This window comes from Anas acuta, chromosome 6, assembly GCF_963932015.1.
Source record: "Anas acuta chromosome 6, bAnaAcu1.1, whole genome shotgun sequence".
Lineage (NCBI taxonomy): Eukaryota > Metazoa > Chordata > Aves > Anseriformes > Anatidae > Anas > Anas acuta.
Window position 1 is genome coordinate 34,573,873 of NC_088984.1, and position 22,636 is coordinate 34,596,508.

General features: G+C 35.9%; 1 protein-coding gene across 9 annotated transcripts in view; it reads right to left on the minus strand.

Moving 5' to 3' along the window:
- Positions 1 to 22,636, minus strand: part of TFPI (tissue factor pathway inhibitor) — a 75,731-nt gene that overhangs the window by 19,584 nt on the left and 33,511 nt on the right. For 3 of the 9 annotated variants that reach the window (XM_068686474.1, XM_068686481.1, XM_068686473.1), the window contains exon 3: positions 6,982 to 7,101. In XM_068686474.1, the coding sequence (XP_068542575.1) occupies positions 6,982 to 7,096 (115 nt within the window). In that variant the 5' untranslated portion in view covers positions 7,097 to 7,101. Of the gene's footprint in view, positions 1 to 6,981; positions 7,102 to 20,245; positions 20,276 to 20,688; positions 20,961 to 22,636 lie in introns of those variants that run through there. The other 6 variants (XM_068686480.1, XM_068686476.1, XM_068686472.1 and 3 more) reach the window with 6 other exon arrangements.

The following is a 22,636-nucleotide window of genomic DNA, read 5'->3' on the forward strand; positions in this document are numbered from 1 at the left end:
TTAAATCTTGGAACGTTATGTAAAAATTAACATACATATTTTGAAGAAGATTACTAACGAAGTGTTAGGCTGTCAGTGTCTATAAGGAAACTCTGATGATCCCATTTATAATACTGTTCCCTTACCAATACAGGCTTTGAGATTTTTTCCTGCTTTCCTTTTCCAAGGAAGTAGAGGATTTTAAAAGCTTTGCAGAGCTTGTATTTGCAGTTGCAGTTGGAAGAACAGAGCTGAAATCTTGACCTCATTCTCCCACAGCTAATCAGAACACTGATGTCTCTTAATATGTGTATTCAAAAGTAACTATCAATGCTATCTGCAGTGGCTCAGGAAGGAGGAAAAAAATATGAGGACAAGCATATACATGATCATTATACAGCTTTCCTGTGCTAACTAGAGTAAATTTCCAGTTTTAATTAACAGAATCCACAAAAATCCTGCTTTATGACCTGGTGATAAGGAAATTGACATTACTACCTACCCACTCTGTGGCTATTAGTTTAACATATAATATTTATCTTATTAAAAAATTAACTGAAATACACAGCTGAAGTAAACCCTCATAAATACTGAGGCCAATGCAAGTTTACTCTTTATTCCATTTGAGACATTGATAACTTATATATACAACAAAGAAATAAAATTCACTGCTAAAATCTTTTATCCCATATCATGTAAATCCTTGAAAAAATAAGTTTTAGTACACAAGTACTATCAACACAAAAAATGTATCAGGTAATTAGATCTTCCATTCTTAACATGGTCAATTTGGTGTTAAAATACAGATTGAGATGTTTAATTTCAAAATGCATACCAAATATTCAGTCCCTAAAATTGTCCGTCTACCTTATTAGAGAAATGATATTTACAAATTCTGAAGTTAGAAAAACAGATTTGGAAATACCATTGAAGATTGTCTAATAGATACTGTGGATGAATTAAACAACAAATTTCAAAGAGATATGAGTTTCACTAAAATTCCTATGGAGCTCAGCTCGCCAAAGATTTCTGAACTTTGTTTCTTGCCAATTTCCTTATCTGGGTCTTCTTAAGCCCATGAAGAATCAGGATTTAGACACCATACAAGATTTCAAGTTGTGCCTCAAAGGTCCAAAGTTCTCCAAAAGGTTTGGAAATCCTTTGGAAGAAACTTGAAAAGGCTCAACTAGAAAAGCTGCAAAAAAACTTTGGAATTCCCTCACTGAGTAATAGGGGGAAAAAATGCCTTGAAAACATCAAAGGTTTCAGTAACATTTGGAATAACTCCTGAAAGGCTAAAATCAAGCATTTAGCTGCACAGAAATCAATCCAGCTTAAATGGGGGTGGGTGAGAGTTAACAGCTGGTTTATAAACATTTTACTTTCTTGGCACACAAGTAAGGAGACCTCATAAGTGACCTGTGTCAATGACCCAGTTCAGTCTCAAAGAGGTTGTGAAAACTTACTAGGTTTCTTAACTACTAGAATTACAAACACGGGGTTATGTCAGATCATTTTGCTCACTGCATTATGCCACACCAATGTTGTGGGCTATCAAAACAGAAATGGTGCCTAAGCATGGTTGCAAAACTACACAATGAAGAACAACTGGCTTAGTATACTAATCTTAGAAACTTTTTGGTCTCAACCGCTGCTTGTTTCCCACCAAACCCACACAAATAAATCTTTGTTTTGCTTACCTCCTCAGACCTTTCCTCTGTAGTCAGTGACATTGTTACCACTGTCAGATGTACTGACATTTACTGCAAACATAACAACTATTTGTGTCTCACTTTTTGGCAATCTACGAAGTGGCAGAGACATTTCTTTTCTTAGGCATGCTGGTAAATTACCATACTTTGACTAAAATACGTACCCTGTGAAGCACCAGAGAGCCAAGTCCTCTCCCTTTAAACAATAACCAAGTGACACTGAGGAAAGATGTCTCAAAGGGATTCATGGGAACTGAATCATTCCTGCGTCTGGGAACGGAGAGAGAGTTCTTCCCCCATTACTTTACACCTGGGAACACTTAACTCACCACAGACGGCATAAAATTAGCTTTCCTTCTCAGATTAAAGCAGCCGTTGAGAAGGCAAACATGAGTGTTTGGCCAGTAGGTCTGTATAGATACAAATATGTCTGCACCAGTTTCACATGTAGAATATGCCTTGAGTAAGCTAATTCCTGTTGTATGGCCTCCTCCTCTCCTATTCAGTTCTAAAAGAGGTTGTTCCTACTACATTTTAGGCCTTGTTTGAAGAACACAGGATATGACGTTTAGAGAAACTGTCTATCAGAAATGTCAGTGAATAACTAACAATGTAAACAGAAAGCAGTTTTAACAGTGTTTCTCAGCCAACTTTTGGCATATATCTATAGGATAAATGCCTTGAGATCTTTCCTGATAGATGGAAAAATCATTCTTAAAAAACTCCAGTGAAGTAAAATTCCCAGTAACCTGAAGAAGCCAGTTCCAGTATTTTACTACCCTGCTTGCAATACAGGTATTTTTCATAATATACAGCCCAAATAGTCTTTATTACATATTAAATAATTTTGTACTTCCCTTCAGTGTGTAGGAAGAATAATTTCAAGACATCTAACTTTCCTTTATTTTTTATTTTTATTATTATTATTGGATGACTCTTCTATCCTCTTAATTATCTCTATAATAAATAAAATCCCTTCTTCAATCTTTTTTTATTGGTCTTGCTTTCCAACCCTCTTGCAACTTTCCTTTGGATCCTTTCCTATTGGTTTGGATTACTTTTAAAGTGTATGGCCCAGAGCTGAACACCATAATACCCGAGGCATTAGTGATATTACTAGCCTTGCTTACAACATTATACTATGTCTGTAATGCTCTGCAACTTCTACTTACTTTTCAGCAAATGCAATCTCATTATACAAGTGCTTAAACAGTTATTTTCCACCTTATATTTACAAATGCATTTATTCTTCTAAATATAGCATGTTGCAGTCATCATTTTAAAAGAAAAATGAGTTTAAATCTCTCCATTGGATCTGGCCCTTTTGGATGCTTATTAGGCATTCCATTTAAGCACCTGGTACAAATAAACTTTTAGAAAATCTGTAGAATTATATAATTTTACTACCCTAAATCAAGAACATGGAGAGTGTTTTGCTCGAAAAACATTGAAAAAAGAATTACACCTGATACACACTGTTACAAAAAAGTTATTACTTGCCACACCAAAAATAAAATAAAGCAAAACATTTTCTCCCTACTTTTCCTCAAAAATTTTCATTTCAAACCTTTGTTAGATTAACTATGTGGTAGCTTGTCATGATTAAAGGCACTAAGTGCCTATTCCTACGCTAACAACCTTTGAACTCCATGCTTTGTTGTAAGTGCAAAGTAGTATCAACAAAATGGCTCACACTGACCATGAGTTTAGCACAGGTATTCTATGTCACTACAATCTTAGGTAGCAGGGGGAGTTGCTCCTCTCTCTGGTGACAGTGCTATGACCCAAGGGAATGTCATGGAACTGCATCACAGGAGGCTAAGGTTGGGTGAGTATCAGGAAAAGGTTCTTCACCAAGAGGGTGATGTACAACAGGCTCCCCAGGGCAGTGGTCACAACATCGAGCCTGCCAGAGGTCAAGAAGTGTTTGGACAACACTCTCAGACATAGGGTTTGATTTTTGGGTGGTCCTGTGTCAAGCCAGGAATTGGACCTAATGGTCCTTGTGGGTCCCTTCCATTGGACCTAATGGTCCTTGTGGGTCCCTTCCAACTTGGAACATTCTATGGTTCTATGATTTGTGCTCCATTCCTACAGTCTTCCTACTTTTGGCAACTGTCAAGAGCCAGGATACTGGCCAATACAGTTCCTACACAACACAGCCACTTATTGTCCTTCACGCAGCAATTTTTACAATTTAGGACAAGACTGTTGTTTGAACAGTTACTATCAATTTACAAGTAGTACTTTCACTGTGAAAACTCTAATAACCTGCAGTTAGTCATACTGTAGCCCTGAGCACATGGAGCTTATAATACATCAGAGATGTAAAGCCCTGTTAATATCTTACTAGTAAGCAATGCAATATTACAAACCAGAAGTGGTGAATATTTTCTCTAATAGTTTCACACTAGTAAAAGTAAAAACAATATAATTTTCCCCAGCTGCAGACATACTCAAAGAATCTAACTTGACTTAGACTCTTGCTACCTCGATTTGCAAAACTGGTGGTTAAATATGTATCCTTTTAATTAGCCTGTGAAATAATTTTCCTGTTATATCTATGGCACAATAAATATGAAAGACAACAGCATTTCTGTGTACTTGCTTGTCAGAACAGAACTACATAAGTTAACTGGAAAAAAAAAACAAAGTTTGGTCTATATTATGTTAAGCTGAAATAAGAATTTCTCAGTTTTTAAGTAGAATACATTCTGTTTTGTTTCTTAGGTTACAGGTCCTCACTCATATGCATTCCTGTGGTTATCCTTAATTACAAAGATATGCTGTCATCGTTCCAAGCTTTCTTGTAAATGCCTCTCTTTGATAAGTGATATCAATACTAAGCACCTTGTCGCTAATGAATAACTGTTTCTTCTTTCTCCATCTTTGCCAGTTTGACAGCTTCCCACCCACACACTGTTCACTGCTTTTCCTACCCATGTGTTTCCTACCCTTTCTTAAAGCAGTCACATTTATTCTTGATAAACTTTCACATTAGAATAAAAAGCACATTCAACCAGTAAGTTATTTTCTTCAGGCTTTGGAACATCAACTAAAGTGCTCCCAAACACATAAGGTATTATGGAACAATATACATGGACTGGTTATTTTTATATCATTTACTTTTTTTATAAATCTAATTTACTCATGGAAAAATGACAGCATTTTTGCTGGAAAAGAACACACTGAGAATCCATTTTAACCTGCTGGACTTGACTTTCAACTTTAATTACTACTGCAGTTTAAACACTAATAGACAAAACAAAACAAACACACAAACAAAACAGACACACACACACACACACAAAATCAAAAAGCCCAGATTAATTCAGAGATGTATCAAATGTGATCCAAGAGTACCATATTGCAAGCAATGGATGCATACAACTTATTTTATCCTTCAATATCTGGAATTGAATTGCTGGGGTGAAGTATGGCAATGTTTTATAACCACCTACCATCAGAAAATACATGCCATTAGTGAAATTGCAGCCTACAAAATTTCTGTTGTTAAATTCAGGGAAACCAGAATTTAATATGTAAGGAATCACAAGAATAATTTTAAATAGCAACAACATAATCATTTTATAAAAACATAATCAGATTACAGCAAAAATAATTTCTTGTAAATACCACAACTGAGTCTTCACTAGCCATAACAACAGCAGGGCCCTGGTTTAGTTTCTAATCATCACATTTGACCATTTTTTACTGTGGAATACTAGTTCAGAAGTTAATAACTGTCCCTCATTCTAAATCATTTACTGGCTGTGTAATTTTAAATGACAATTGTTAAATAATTGGTGATAAAATACTGCTGGATAAAAAGAGATTATTTAATTTCCTTGGCGTGCTTTTCCTGTTGTCTTTTATATTTAAAAACAAATAAGTACACAGGGCCACAAAAAAAAAAAAAAAAAAAAAAAAAAAAAAGACTAATCCTCCAACAAGACAATTTGGCCTTCATGAACTGCGAGTTCAGGCTGAGGCTTTTATAAAAAAGAGTTGTGGGGGAGAGCAAAGCCAAATACAAGTTTTCCTTCAAACAAGAAGGGTAGTTATGTACCTCAAGGGTAAATAGAAACAATTTTTTTCTGCATGAAACAATCTGACGACATTGGATGATAAGCATACACTTAATGTGGAATGTCTAATATTTTAAATTGTGGTGACTAATTGTGATATGGTCCTAAAGTGCTGGCTTAGTTTGTAATACAGCCATGACTGTACAGAATTAATATTTTGTCTCAAGGCTGCTGCAAAGGACTTATAGGAAGAAATAATGTGGATGGAAATTTGACAAGCCATAGGCAGTTATATGAGTACCAGCAACAGCAACAAAAAGTCACCCTTAGCTGTATTCCTAGATGGTCTTCAAAACTAGACATGTCAAATGTGAGAGGTATCCACTACATTTCTCTCTACAGCGTAAGAAAAAGGTAACCATTTCAAGTCATTTTCTAAAAGGAAAGAAGCCTATTTAAATATGGTACAACAAGCACATTTTTCTCTCATCTGCTTTCTCATGATTGCTTGTGACGAAATTAAAATACTATGCACAATGATATCCAGTACAGAAATTTGACCCAACTTAGTGAATTTCAATTAATTGAAGGTACAATTAACAACAGCCTTACAATGCTAAGAGAATCCAAGAACCTCTCTAGTCCTAAGTCACACTTCTGATATTTTTTTCAACAAAAATCTCTGACTGCCGAGTTTCTATTTATCCATCAATACCAAATCACTTGGTAGAGATGTTTTTTTCCATACAGAAAACATCTCTAAGGCCAAGGAAAACAACTAGGGCAATCCAAAATTTTGTAAACTTTGCAAATTAACTGTGGCTGAAGAGAGCTGTGCACAGGAGAGAGTAACATCAGCTTACAGTGCTATTCATCATGTTTCTACTCCATTTGCACAGGAAGACAAAGCCAAAGTTTACCACCTGCATGTTCTTTTCCCTCAAAATTGAACTTTTCCAGAGGTCCCAAAGCAGAGCTTAAGGGGAATAATCTTGGTATCTAATACTTTGATTAGAACTTTCAGAAAGCATGCAAAGCAGAAGCCATTATAGAAAGTGAACAATTTTGCTAGAGCTAGATGCGAAATTCTGAGCATCCCCTGGTTTGTTAAGAACCCAGTCTGGTTTCAGCACTGTTGCATGCTTAGTTCCACTTCCAAATTTCCCTGAAAAAAAAAATCAAGTACAGAAGTAGTACATATAGAGTGCATATAACATTGTGATTTAGTTATGAGAGTTTTTTGTGTTTCTGTGAACTCTTACCAAGAGCATCCCCTTCTTCGCCATCGTCTGAGTCATCAGTCGCATGTCCAGCAATACAGACAAACAGCATGAGAAAGGTTAAAGGTAAGAACGATCCCCTCTTTCTTCCTTTCATCTTTCCTGAATAACATATAAATGACAATATACACTTCAATCAAATTTCTTGAGTGCTCTGCAAAAGTCTTTAGCAGGGTAGAACATAGGTTTATGGGTAGATAAACAGAGAGCTTTGGAAATAATGTAAGATACTTTAGTACAATTATATTATAAGCACAATGAAGAACACAACAAGATTTTTAGTTGCTTTCAGCTGATTTCAAGTCTCCCATCCCATCTCCAGTACATATTAGAGACATTGACATTATTTTTATTTAAAACCACAATTTTAAATCGCCTCCCAGAATACATAATGATATATAATATAATACTTTGTACTTCTAAATACATGTTTAATGTCCTTATTTCTAGTTCTTCAAAATAAGTTTTACTCATCTGCAGACCATGGATTCATTGCCAAAAGCGCAATATTATATTTTTAACAAATATTTCATCAATTTATAGCTATCAAGTTCCTGGAAGCTGCAGTTCACTGTAGTCAGTGAACTTTTTTTGCAACATGGGTTTTAATAGTATTAAATAGTATTTTGTATTTTGCAGATCCCCTTAATATTGAATTCCTCGGTTAATAAGTGCAGAGCTATTCTTTTCCACATGGGATCAGTGCAGCCATAGTTATTCACACAAAGAAAATTATTCCACAGGAGCCAGCATGTTCAAGTTATGCTGAAAATAAGGTTGTGCACGCACATATTGGAGAGCACCTTAGGAAAACTTTTGCTTTAATTATTCAGAAATACATCTTTTCAAATTAATTAAAAGTTCACTAGGAAACCCTGAATTCTAACCAGAAAATAGGCTCAATATCTCCTTTAGCTACTGACAGATGTCCCCTTTTCTTAAAGTATGATACCAAACTTTGGCTAAGCTAATTAACATCAATTTCATAAAAATCTAAAGGACTAGTAAGTTCCTTGCCTTCAGGCACTGTTCTATCTTTATTGTTTTTGTCTACTTGTCTATGAAGATAAGTGATGAGGGCAGGAGGGTCTGCGGGAAGAGCCTGCCACCTGACTTTAGATATAGTTGTATAGTAAGAGTTGTATCTTCAACATCAAACCAGAGCCAGAATTTTCACTCCTGATTTGAGAAAATTTCATTTTTTTCCTCCTGTTTCAATTTTTTCCTACAGTGTTTTCCTAACTTACAGTATCTGTAGGAAAATAAATAAATAAATAAATAAATGTGTGTTCCCTACAGCATTGCTAAAAGAAGAAAGAAAACATAGCACTATACTATAGACTCAACAGTTCATTCTGACGTGTCAGACAAGATTTAATGACATTCATTAATGCTACTGTCTGCACTACCTTGTGTACCCCGTCTGGCTATCTGTCTTACTACTTTGTCATTCTGTCTATAAGTCTCTTATTTAGGTGTGATAATTATGTGCATTAATTATTTCCTTTTTCTAATGCTCCCAACAGTTGTTCTGATGTTATCTCACCAATGGGCTTTAAAAAATAATACACTGTTAGAAGAAGAGTCTTTACTGAAATGCTCACTGCTATCCACTCAATACTTTTGAGCACTGGGCCTAACGTTAGCATTAACAAGCTATCTTTTTAAGTTGTTCTCAGCATTTCATTTTATTATTTTTCAGATAATTTTCAGTTTTCTAGTAAACCAAACAGCAGAGACTCCCTCTCCAACAGTTAGAGCAAAAGTAACTGTTCAAGACCAAGGGCAACAGCCAACCTTCACATTACTGTCACGTTTTCAGGAAGACTGATAAGATTCTGTGTGTGTGCTGGAATTAAATGCCTGAATGTCCACAGAGATGCATCTGTTTGTATACTGCCTTGCAAAAATAATGTTTGAGACTTCAGACACTAGAAATAAGCCACATACATAATAAGCAAAATTTTTAACATATTGAAATAATACCACATATCATAAATCCAAAATAGACCAACAGAGCATCTGAAAAAAAAAAAGGAGTTTTATTGACTGTATTTCTGCACAAAGTCAACAGATTTGAGAGTATTCCTTTTTAGTTTCCATAGGCCAGTATGATTTCCAGAAACAACACCTCTTATGATACATTTGGCCTAACACTAAATTTTCATCCATGCAAAGTTTTGTAGTACAAGGTCTTAAAAGATTTTTATTTATTTTTTATCACAAGTTTAGATAAATTAGAGCAAATCTTTTTATTCACTATTTGATAAAAAGTACAGCCATGCTTTAAAGAGAAACAAAAAAAGCTCCTTACGAGATAATGTGAAGTTGTCTAAGATTCTCTTTATAATTTGTGAGACATCTGAGTTAATTAGTTTGACACTAACTAAACTAATATAAATCCACAACTAAGACACAACTGTATGGGGAAAAATATTAAGGAAAATTTTCAAAGAGCTGTATAAGTACTCAGCATTATAATGTAAATAAAGGTGGTGATAGTTTGATACCATTTAAAGCTGGATAAAAGCTGAAATAACCATCAGCTATTCAGATTTGATACTCATATAGTTATAAAAGAAACTGAAGAGTCTGAAATGCTTTGCATGACTATTCTGGGTTCATAGGAATGAAAAATTACAGAACAGACTTTCAATTTTAGTTTTTAAAATGACATGGGAAAGGGGAATTTTCTAAGTACTTTCTTTTCCTTACAAGCCTTAATTGGTAATATTTGACATGGTTTTGACCCTTCATAAAGGGATTTGGAAATTACCCACAGCCTCAATTGCCTATGGATTAATTCCAAGTTTGCCCCGTGGCTCTCATTTTCTGAATTTCTCATTCTCTGTATCTGAGTTTTTTCAAACATGATGGCAACATTTGCACTTATTCAGGAAGATTTTACTTTCATTTACTTATAGATCATTCAGGTTTCAGCCTCGGTTCCTTCTTCCAGCAATCTGCGCAGTATAGACTTTAGACTGCAAAATTTAGTAAATTCATTTTTATTGTCATCCTATATTCCCAAAACTTTGTTCCCAGTTAGAAGGAAAATATAGGAAAATCATCATGAAATGGAAGTCCACAATAAATGTTTCATTTGAAAATGAGTCTTTAAAATAAAATTTTGTACTTCTTTTTTTTGGGCACTTTAAAATAAAATTTTGTACAGCTACCACGTGTAATTGCTACTGTGCGATTACAAAGATAAATGACTGCGTTTGTACAGAGATCAAAATTCTGACTGGGGTACAGTATTTCTGTTCTTCAACTTAACAGTTGTATTCCCTGAAAAGAGGATGTTGTGGAAAGTCAGACTCATTGATGCTCGGCCAATTTTACAAGACAAAAAATTTAGACTAACTGTATATCTGCTTTATTGCAAAGTCTACAGACCAAACATAATTGCCTCTTTTCTGGCTAGCCTTCCCACAGGGTTGTGCATTCCCAGTGTCAGGTATGGGTAGAAATGGGATGAAGGAGGTGCAGGTGTTACTACTGAAATGATTAAATCTTTAAATCCTTTAATTCCTTAAGGAAGAGTAAAATCCAAGATCAAAGTAAACTTGGCTGTGCTTTTTCAATTAAAAAAACCCAGCCATCTAGAAAAGTCCAAGTTCTCCGATTTAATGTTCTGTTGCTCTGTAACAGAATTTTAAGGCTGTAAGCTTTAATTGATATATTTAATTGATATTGATTTTTGATTATTATGATATTGGTTTTATTTCTTTTTCTTTTTTTTTTTTTTAAAAATTGGGAGGGTTATTACATTTATATGAAAGGTAAAATTCAAATTACTTTAACAATGATATTCATCTCAGTAAAGTATAAAAGAACTTGTGTAAAGCACTGCAAGTTATGGGAAGTATTGGAAATGCTTTGAGCATAAATAATTTAGGTTAAATGGTCTGATCATATAGACCCAAAAAAATTGAAAATCTCTGGGAGTAAATATAATCCCTTACTCCAGAAAGGGTTCTAATTTAGGAGAGCAAAGGATCATTAAGGAGCATTAATAGTGGCTTTTCTATATGTCAAAATGTCATTAATGTATATTTCATAAATACCTAAAAAACATTTCCTTAGGAGCTGACACTCTGCTTCTCCCAAATTAACTAGCTTTTAGATATATAAAAAAATATTAAAAAAACAAAAACAAAAAAAAAAACTATAAACAGAAAATGTTTCAGTTGCCTGACAAGGGAATCAAAGGTCTATGGGTGGTAGCTGGCAATGACTCACTGATTTAATTAAATGCTTTGACTTGTGAGTAATGCCACTAGCTTCCCTAAAGCTGGAATATAGGTAGAAAAAACAGACCAAAAGCAATCAAAGAAGTTCCCAGTACCAGACCCTTATTACCTGCTCTTATAACCGGGTCTTTTTAATCCTGCCACCTAAACACAGAAATATTAGGAGGCTCCCTAGATTTTTTGCTAAAAGCAGATATTTACAGCCATTGGAGTCAGACCTTTTATCTGTATGTTTACTTAGTCTGTTCTGCAGCAATTTCTGTAGTTACCAGAATGCTTAGAAACAAACGTTTCTTCAGCACAGTATTTATCTCTAACCAGCAAACTGGAAAAGGCAAAATAAAAGCTAGCATTTCCGCAGTAGCCAGAAACAGCTTCAGAAAATGGCACAAAGTGACATTGTAATGAGTGTAAAAGTGACTCATTCACACTGACAGCCCAGGAAATGGAAAGAGAAAAAAAAAAAAAAAAAAGAAAAAAAAAGGATAAAAAGGATACAGTAAATGGAGGAATAAAAGGTTAAATTAGCACAGCCTGAAATTAAAGAAAGTCTAATTAGACAGCATTACAGTGCCTCTGATATGAAATCAGACCTTTATTAGCTCAATGTACTTCTCGGGTATTATATTTGCCCTACAGTATCAAGTACCACCTACTAGGACGTATATGACAGAACTTATTGGATTCAACCTGTAGAATTGTCTCCCAGCTGGCTGAGTCAGTGAGTTGCCTGAAAGTATTTTACTACACATGCTGTGTTACAGCTTTTTGAAACATCATGTTTGCTCACTTACTGTGGAGAAGTAAGAACAATGAAGAAAGTATGAATCCTATCATATCATTTATCAATTCTAAAAGTGTGTCCCTTTAAATTAAAAGGCAAGGCAAGGGCAACACAAGATAAATGTTTATGGAACTCAGCTTGATTCACTAAAGTAAGGGACAGATGACTAATATTTGACTGTTGAAGTCATGCATCCTTGACATATCCATTTTTCCCAACACTACAAGCATTACCCAAGTCATATCATGAAAAGCAGAAAAAGGTGCTACAGAAACAAGACAAATTCTACTCTTTTTTTTTTTTTCATGAGACCACCAGAAATAAGAGAAAATTCTGTTTTTCCCAGATTATTTTCTGACTAAAATAAAGAGGAACATTTTTTTCCCCCCAAGACAAACTAATAATCCTTTTGTGCATGTTTACTTCAGAAGACTGAGTGTTGTTTGTAAGACAGCTTCTATGCCACTGTAAAATATGTGCCAATTGTTAAATGTAGCATGGATAATTTATGATCAACTCCATCAATGCCATGTGCTAGAAAAGAAATCAACTGTGCAACACTTAAAACAACAGCAGACAAAGAGAGAGGCCTGGGGAGTAAAGGAACACCAGGAATGAGACTGTACTCTCTCCAATTACCAAAGACTACTATAGCAAACTTCTCATTGCAGCTGGGAGAAGACCTATGGTTTTGGAAGATTCTGTGGAAAATAATTGCATATTTATAACTTCTGTATTTGCTTAATCATCCTTGAAGATGTAATAGAAAAACACACTGCTGTTATAATGAATTTATAAAAGAATATGATGCTCTAAAACATTGAGAGGTGGTCTCCACTGTTAGGTTCTGCCTAGAAAGCTGTATTAAAAAGTGGAAGCTGTATTAAAAAGTGGAACTACAATCTTACTCCCAGTGTTGTACCAACCACTCCTACAGCAATTCTGGTGCAACTGCAAAAGCAAAATCTCTGCACTTTCTTGAAGCAGCTATATCTTTCCATGATTCATTATCGTATACTCATGCTTGCTATGTACATGTGTGGCAACCTTCTCCTGGATCTTGTGCTTTTGCACAAATAGCTCTCTGCTCCTCTGGTGATGTAACAGCTTGATGTCACTTCTCTAACTGCTGACACTCAGCCAAATGCCATCCCTGCCTGTTCTTGAGAACCTATACACTCCTGGAGTCAGCCTAAATACTATTTTATTTTAAACCTGTACTATATTTAGTTATGCATCCAAATCAGACCTAGAATGCTTCACCCTTCCGAAAGCATGGGAGGTGAAGGTGGGGTGTGGGATGCTAAGGCTCAGAAGACCTCAGAGGTTTTTGAATCTGTTTATAAAGGAATAGGCATATGGAATCAAAGTGTGGCAGCAGGTGAAGCTGTTTTTAAAATATTTAAATGCATTAAAACAGAAGAAGGACTCAAAACTTGTACTCCAGGCCACATGCAAGCAAACTGTTCTTACTAGGAACTAGACAGGACTTGGACCTGTGCCTTTAACCAGAAGGAACTGTCACTGCCAATAAAGAAACTTATAGACCTCATAAAAAAGTAAATATTGCAGAGAGTATCTACAGAATGCCAGGACATATATTTGAGAGGCATCTGCATCCTAACCGAGAAAACACTTGCTTAGCTCAAGAAACATGTCAATAAGATTGACCAACATGCCACTGTCTTGGGTGGACTGGTACTAAAGGTCTTTTTGAATTTTAATATTTTCCCTCTCCTAGTTTCTGCTTTTTAGAACACTGTCCACATTGCAGTCAGCATGAGTGCAACAGCTGAGCCACCTTCCCAGTCTTCCCAAACTAGACTCCTGCTAAGACTTATTTCCTTAGCCACATGCTGATCTGGCAACAGAAAGCAGACCCATTTCAAAAACAAGACTAAAGCAACACATTTTATTTCAATTCAGCAGTGAGAGGGACTGTTTCTCCACCACTCTGGGAGTATTAGCTTGACAAAGAATTTTCTTTGTTCAAAATTATGCTGAAACAATATGCGGTCTCCATTTAGGTAACATTTCATATGCAGAAACACTGAAAAAGCACCATGGCAGCTGTACTACACTAACATATCAAACAATCCTTGTAAAAATAAAAAATCCGCTTACTACACAGTGTCTGGTGTGTCTTGCAAAGATATAAAATGCAACTCAAGGTAAAAACTGCCCCTATCACAGCTGTTATAGCTGTTACCAAGGCAAAGTGTCCTTTGTCAAGACAAATTCTTCTTCCCTTCCTGTTGCATGAAGCAGGCAGACGGCTCTCTCAGCAGGATATCATTAATGCATCTCCCGAGCTTATTATATAAATATATACAATTCACGTGATTTGAGATGATAACCTCTCAAGTTAGGACAATACATATACTGCATATAAATACAGTCAGGGTCTGTATTTAGTCTTGACATTCCACCTGCCTGTTTCCTTCCTCTCACAGACTTGTGGCAGAGTATTCCCAGAAACTGGATGAGGGGAACTGTAAGAGGTCATCGGGCACCAAGTCTTTTTATGTATATATAAAAAGAGGATATTTACACTGTGGCTCAGAAACTTGTGCTACGTATCAGTCCCAGAGTCAGTACCAGTCTGACCTTCAAAGTGACTTCAATGCAAAGCCTTGCAGTCTCCAGGCAACTTATCAGAAAGTAGGCAGTCTAACGTGGATCATCAGCTAGCAAACATTAGTAACTGAAAACATGAGTTATAAAAATTCCCACCCTTCAATTTACCTCCCTAATAGTCCGTATCTGTCCTAAGACCAGGGACTCCACCAGATTATTCTAAAGCTTCAAATCACCTTTTTGTTATGAAAGAGGATTTTGGTTGGTTACCTTTCATCATTCGACATGAAGGTTGACTTGCTGCTGCACTATTCCAGCATCTTAAATTTCCAAGTGAAAATTGGGTAGTGAAATGAAAATTGGGAAGTTAAAATTTAGAAAAAACAAAGGACTTCATTAGCTTTTATGCTAAAAAGCTGCTTGGCCTGATATCACTGTTCCAGATTTAAACTTTCACTTTGGTTCTGTTTGCATTAAAGTTGCAAATGATGCTTTGCAAACACATTTTACAAATTAACTGAAAATAAAACCTTGTTATGTTTTAAAAGAAAAATCATTCAATTAATTAATAAGGCTACCACCAGAATACCCTTCTTTTTTTCACATAACTATGGATCTCTCTTGACCTTTCACTTTCCTTTGTTGACTCCTTTTGCCTGTGCTTAAAAACAGTTTTTAATTTCCTCAACTTAGTGCCAGGATCTATTCCCTTCTACTCATCTCACACCTGGCTCTGGGTACTGCTGCCATCATGCTTCCACTCACCTTTTCTTGTCACACAGCTCCAGACCTGACTTCATCTCCTCCCCCGAGTTCTTCCCCGGTGGTTCAGTCTGGGCCCAACATCATCTAAGAGCTGGGAACTGGGAGAATGGGCTGAGAATGCATCCTACAGAAGGCATGCCTTGGCGGAGGTAGCCTGCTAGAAACTTGCTCAACTCTATGGCAGTGTAGAGCAGACCACTTGATGCAAAGTTCAAGTTATTTACAAACCCTGAAATTAAGAGTTACTTTTTGAACAGCTGTACTTACCTCTTTCACAGGAACACAGGATTTGTCTACACCAAATTGCATAGCTACTAAAGACACCTTGAGGGAATGGCTAATGATTTTCTAGCTACTTGCTCTAACCACAGAGAAAAAAAAAGAAAAAAAAAAGTACATGGCACATGACCCAACTTTATGAGCTCACCATGAAGGACATACTGAGTACATTACTTGAATTTCTGTTTCCACCTCATAGAAGGCTGATTTAAACAGAAATAAATAATGAGCCAGTTCTTTATTTAGGTGTGGCAATGACATCTATGTGACATGCCATATCTGAGGTAAATCTCCATTCATCATATACAGCCCTGTCCACATTGTGAGATAGTTTGCAATAATGAAAAGAAATATTAGTTTGTTCTCCCCAAAATTATTATTATTATATTAATGTGGACTAATCCAAATCACTAGTTTCCATTATTTCATAAATCTGAAAACAAAAATAACCAAAAATCTATCACTACCACATACCCAACCCTGCACTAATTCTCCCCTTTGATAACAAGGGAAGATGTACCCAAACTGGTAAGTGAAAAATAGGTTAATGTTACATTTAATGTAAAATATAGTCCAACACCTCAGAAAACTATGCAGGAAAGATGTATACAGGCATCATAAAATGGTGCAGTGTTTAGGTTTGGACAAAAAATAATTGGTGGTAGCAAAATCATAGGTCAAGTAATTCTATTTTCAAGTAGGGAATGCCTTCATCATTCTAATAGTACCTACCCTCAGAGCACAGAAGCAACAAACAAAACAGACAAGCAGCAATTTTAGTTGTGCTTTTGGGAACTAGCATGGCAGTCTCAGCAGCAAACAACAGGATTAGAAAGCCTCCAACCTCTTCTTTCAGTAGTTTGGACTGAAAAAATACAGTGGATGTTTCCAAATCTCAGCTCTCCTCACACAGAAACAAACTGTCCTGTAGTTAGCGGTTAGCTAGCCTACCCCAACCCTCTTCTCTAATGGACAGTCATTTCAGTGCTGTGTATTTGTCTTCAACTCAGTTGCGTGCATTTCCACCCTGTACACACTACAGAACCATAAGCACTCTACTGCACTGAAGTAAAGCTACCACTTATTGAAAATGTAACAGGCAGGCAGGCACAGGAGGAAGCTACCTGCCGCAGCAGTGTCTCATGACTGATTTTGACCATACCTGACTATTAACATTGTGAAACCTCATAATTATAAGTCACATTTTACACACATACCAAACATCAAAGTGCTAGTTATCTTGCTTTGCCAAGCAAGTTTAGCTCACCCTCTGTTTCCCGTGTCAATACACCAAATAGATTTCAACTGCAATGGCTGTGCATGCTCTGGACCATTGCACTGGTAATGCTGCAATTACCACCAATGGGAATACACGCAGACTGAAACAGCCTCAGATTATCACTCTGCACATACTTAAAACCAACACAAAATAACACTGCCACGGAGAGGAAAGGGTCACAGTCTCTTGTGAATCTTCCAACACCTAACTGGGAGGAGAGGAGATGGGGAGATGAAGATGGAAACATGATTGAAAACAACAAAACAAAACAAAAACAAAACAAAAAAAAAAAAAAAACAGAAACAAAAACAAACAAACAAAAACAACAACAAAAACAACAACAACAACAAAATGCCAGTAAGAGTCGATCAATGGAAAAGTAGAAAATGTTTACAGAAAAACACTAATAAGTTTATACGGACCTTCCTGTCAAGTTCATAAAAAACTGTACCAGCACCAGCTAAATATTTCCTTCATATACTTGTATGCCTAATTTGCTTGCTGCAGTTGCTACCTTTAATATTATTGTTTTAAAATCGCTTCTTTTGAAATGCTCTGTTTTCCGGAAGAAGGTTGGTGTCCTTTCTCTGTCCAGCACTCATCTTGGTTCACCATGTTCAAATGTCTACTTTTTTTTTTTTTTTTTCTCTCTAAATAGTAGATCAAATTAACTAGGTAACTTCAGTAATGCATGCCACATATCAGGGAAAGTGACAACAATACTAAGGAAGTAAAATGAACAGCTGATTGACTAAAAATTAATGTATTTTGCTGTGCAGTAACTATAATAGGAATGGAATCGTATGACTCCCCATATGGCTTTGCTCCATTCTATCCCCGGGACAGTCTCTCCCATACTCTAAGTTTCATAAGAGAAACACATAGAAGTCAGTAGTTTGTCTTTTTTATTTTTTAAAGAGCAATTTTACCAGATTCAAGCATGACGACCTTTAAAATTTAGATCCCATTTTCAATCCTCACCAAAACCCTCTGTCCAGTTTTGGTTTCTTTAGGAACTGTTAGTATCTCCCAGTTTTCAAAAAGATAATGTGACTATTCAAAATTTAGCCCAAACAAAGAGCATTGGAATTAGACAAAATCTAAACAGTGTGCTCCAAAATTGTAATGTGCATGATTCATGCTGTTCTTGAGGCCCATAAGCTCTACCAATGTGTTTTTTTTTTTTTTGTTTTTGTTTTTTAAATATATTTTCTTGTGTTTTTAATTTTAAAATTTCTCTTCTTGTTTCTGCACCCATGCTCTGACTTCCTCTGGCAGACGTTCTCAGCACATGCTGAATGCACACCAAAAACCATAAACCAAAACCACAATACTTGCAAAGCACTTCAAGAAGCTACCAATTTATTTTAAAACACAGAAGAGAGTTACTGCCAGAATCATCTTCTTAAAGAAAATGTAGGTTCTAGAACAGCTTCCCAGAATGGAAGAGACAACAGCAGTTCCTCTTTTTGTCCAAAGGAAATTTGATATCCACGTTTCCAGAAACTACTCTCATTCCATTGCTATATGTTGATATCTCTGAGAACAGTCTGTGCTCTCTCCACTAGGATAATTTAAGGTCCACAGAGTCACAAGAGTAATATAAAAGCCATTGGTAACCCTGTACTGAACAGAGAACAAACTGGATGCTAATATTTGTGCCTGTTTATGCATTTAACATGGAAGGGTTATTACAGAAACGTCCTTGAAGCTAGATCTAGAATCCACTAATTCTTCTCTGACTGTGGGTCTGGTCTAGCTAGAGGTGAGATATCCAGCTCTCTAGAGACTCTGTATATGTTTTCTAAAAGCCTATTTGGAAGCTTTTTCTTCTACACCCTTGCTTTATTTCCTAGCCACATTATATCCTGGAGAACTTTTCCTCCAGTCTCTTAAAATTTCCTCTCTGACAGAAATTTGGCCTCTGTTTTTGGTACATTCTGTGTCATGGCACTTCACACCTGACATCCGGCTCTTAAATAGTTAACATCAATTCAGGAGTTTTGACCATTAGACTTCCAACATTAACTCTGCAATGAGATTAAGGGGGATAAATTCAGTGCCATTAATTGTTCAAACTCTCCTGCGACAAGAAGACCATAAAACTTCAGTTTAAAGTTATTCTGCATTTAGCTAGATGAGTTAAAATTCAGTTTTAATTAACAATATTAGTTAGTGCGGGCATTGCACTGCAAGGCTAAATGCACTTTGAAGATGAAATAACTTACACTGACAGCTGAAATTCATTTTATCTCCAAATTGCAAACTGTACAGTTCACAAAGTAAAGACAAACAAAGATTACTGAAATTCAATTTCAAGTACAGTTAGTGATTCCTTACCATAGAAGTTATATATATATTTTTAAAAGATATAGATTTACCAAGCAATGGTGTATATGATTACTTTTTAAATTAATCCTTTAAAGTGGGACGTTTGACAGGAAAAAAAACTAGAGCAGCATATATTTTAATCATCTTCAGCTCCTTAATACTATTCTAACTGCATACATTTCATCCAAAGTAAGCTGGTTAATGATTACAGTTTTCAAATTCAGCTCAAACAACAGGCCAAATTAATTTACTGTGGACATAGATGCTTGCTACCTTCACATCTGATCACAAACTCTGTCCCGACAGAATTAAAGAATGAGCAGAAGATGGCAAAGGGAAAAGGCCAACAATTTTCCCCAAGTAGGTTCCCAGCAATTATGAAAACACGCCTTTGCTGTTCATATCTATACTGGCAGCTTGGATTTCCTGTCTTTGCATCTGTCTATAAGGCATTCAGGAAGGAAGGTTTATATCTTTACATGTTTTCCATGAAGTACTTTGATGACTAATTTCTAGAGTACTGAGTCACACTGACCTTTCACATACTCCCCCCATCTAAATTGTTTGAGTTTTCCCTACTCCACTTTTCCCATTGTTACATGCCTTTTCCTCATTTAAGATGTATTTAAATCTTCTAGAACAGCTATTTATATTTTCCTTTATTTTATTTTATTTTAATGCAGAGTGGTATCATTGTTTTTCATTGAAGAGTTACAGAAGATGAAGCTCATGCAGATTCTTACAAGTAAAATATCACATAAGTCACTGATAGTTTTATGCTTTTTTTTTTTTTTTTAATTGGCACCAAGGTCTGCAAGCCCCATTCACTACCCTCTTTATTGCTCAGATGTTTTAGTACTTATGAATTTCCATATACATTATGAGTGAAATTGATTTGTATTAACATCAGCTTAATTTGACTCTTAAAATATTCTTGTACTTCTCCAAGTATTAATTGCTTCCAGTGTTACATACCTTAGTAGGATTTGAAATAGCCTGGCAGGCAACTCTGCCTGAATCAAACCTCCCTTGAAGTTACTGTAGCAGAGGAATTGTTTGAATAAACAGAAGCTTCAGTTCCCGCCCACCCCCCAAACTCCAGCTAATGATCAAAATGAATATATTTGCTTTTTGAATGGCTTTCTTTCAAAGATATTGAACTGCCTTGGTGCTAACAATACCTTAGCCTCACATTCTGACAACCAAAGATTAGTTGTATTAGTATTTGTAAAGTTACATTTACTGCTGTACTGTTTCAGATTTATACAGAAGTCTCCCTTTTTGCAGCTGGACTTTGATTCTAAACATTTGACTACTGTATCTAACACATTTTAAAGAAAACGTAACAGTGGACATTCTTTTCTGCCAGCTGAAGAAAAAAAGATCTCATGTAAAACAAAGTGTTACAAAGTACTCACCAAACTCCTAGAAACAGTTGTTATACACACAGAGGATTCCTGAATCCGTGCTGAATGCAGTCCTCCCCTACCAAGTCACATTGAAGATAATACGTGGGGGTGTGGTGTAAAGCTACAAAGGCAGGATTGCAACCTGATCTTCCTAGAGCCTGTTGATTAATCAGCTAGTCCTCGTTCTTGCTTTTGTAGAGCACATGGGTTTACTCTATGTACAAGTCAGAGCTCTGCAGCAGCGGCAGGGAAGCTTCCTGTTTCAAGTTTTCATATCTGCTCCCAGTTTAAAGCAACTGTGTTCTAAATGGAGCTAGCTAAACTGAAACACAGTTTTAAAGAACAAGAGACAGCCTGTAGAATATTCGCTTCTTTTTACCTTGCAGACTTTAATTCAAAAGGATGCCATAAGCATTACTTATTTAAGATAGAGATGTAGATTACAGTTCTGCTCTTTTTATCAGTTTTTAAATGAAGCCATTCACTCTAGATCTAGGCTGCTTTCATTACAGTACCTGCACCTTGACTACAAAGGCTATTCTGCCTTGAACAAAATACATACACACAACCTAATTATGAATTGTATTAGTATGTGCTAAAACTAACAGTAAGCATCATCACAGTAGCCATCCCTTGCCTCAGCTACTGTATTCTTATAAGACAGAGACATTGTAACTTATGCACATAAAGACAGTAGACCAGAATCCTAGTCCTGGACACCACTTGAAGAGAATTACCCGGGTAATGAATTAAATAGCAACAGAGACAGAAGGAACAGCTGGAGAACAGCAACTTATACAATTAGTAGCTGTAACCAATTGCAATTGTTTCCAAGCAAAGACAAACAGACGAATTAAAGGGAAGATTTATATTCATTTGTTCATCAACATCCCGAAAAAAAATTGAAATTTCTCAAAGTCTGTTAACAGGTTTACGTACTCTGAAACAACCAGAAGTGTTCCTGGTAGCTTCTGAGATCTGTCATTCTTGGATTGTAGGAATGTCTGTAATCCATTTCAAGGCAAAGCCAGTAACTATTTGAGTCCGACTATTAACTGGGTCAATAATCAAATGGATTAACTCTCCTGAAATGGACTAGAAGCGCTCAAAATGTAAAGAGGCAGCTTAAATAGTGGGGGTTGGGTTCTGTCATACAGTTCCTAATTACCAACTCTGAGCTCAGATAAAGGGAGGAGCAAACCATCTCAGGAGACGCTTGGTAAGCAAGCGGTCAGTCTCTCATTTATGTGACACCCAAGCCTTTGAAAAACATTTTGGGAGCCCCTGTGTTAGAAATTGGTTTCTGGTAGAACTATCCACCAATTTCTAAGGTAAGATGGACCAAAACAGATGTACTAAGGTTACATCATGATTTAAAGATATCTGTCTATACACTTGCAATAGGAACAAAACCAATTGGGCTTCCAATAAATGACAGGTATCTTCCTTTTGCTTTTCTTAAAATGTGGATTAACAGAGATTCAAAGTTGCTCCACTATACTAGGCATTTACAGCAGAACTGCATTATTTTCTGTCATATTGGATACTCAGTGGGCTGAATTTACCAGTCAGTACAAACATATTTCTAATGTAGGGACCTGACATGGTCAAAACTTCAATCTCTCCTCTCTCTCTTTTTTTAATGGGAAATGTTTTTTTTTTTTTGTTTTGTTTTTTTTTTTTTTTTTTAATGAATGTGTAAAAAGTTTCTGAAGGTTTATATCAGAATGTATCAGCCTCATTCCTTATTTTTTCTCCAAATTCTTCCTCAAGTCAGGCAAATTTGGTGTGCAAAACAGTGAAGAAATTCTGAAAGACGTAGTGCACAGACATAAAAAAAACAAGACATAAGAAAATTCTGCAGTACTTAAAGATATTTTGTCTTCTTATGGTCAAATAAGTGGAAAATCATATATAAATAAATCTATTTGGGGGGGAAATTTATGTGAATGAACCC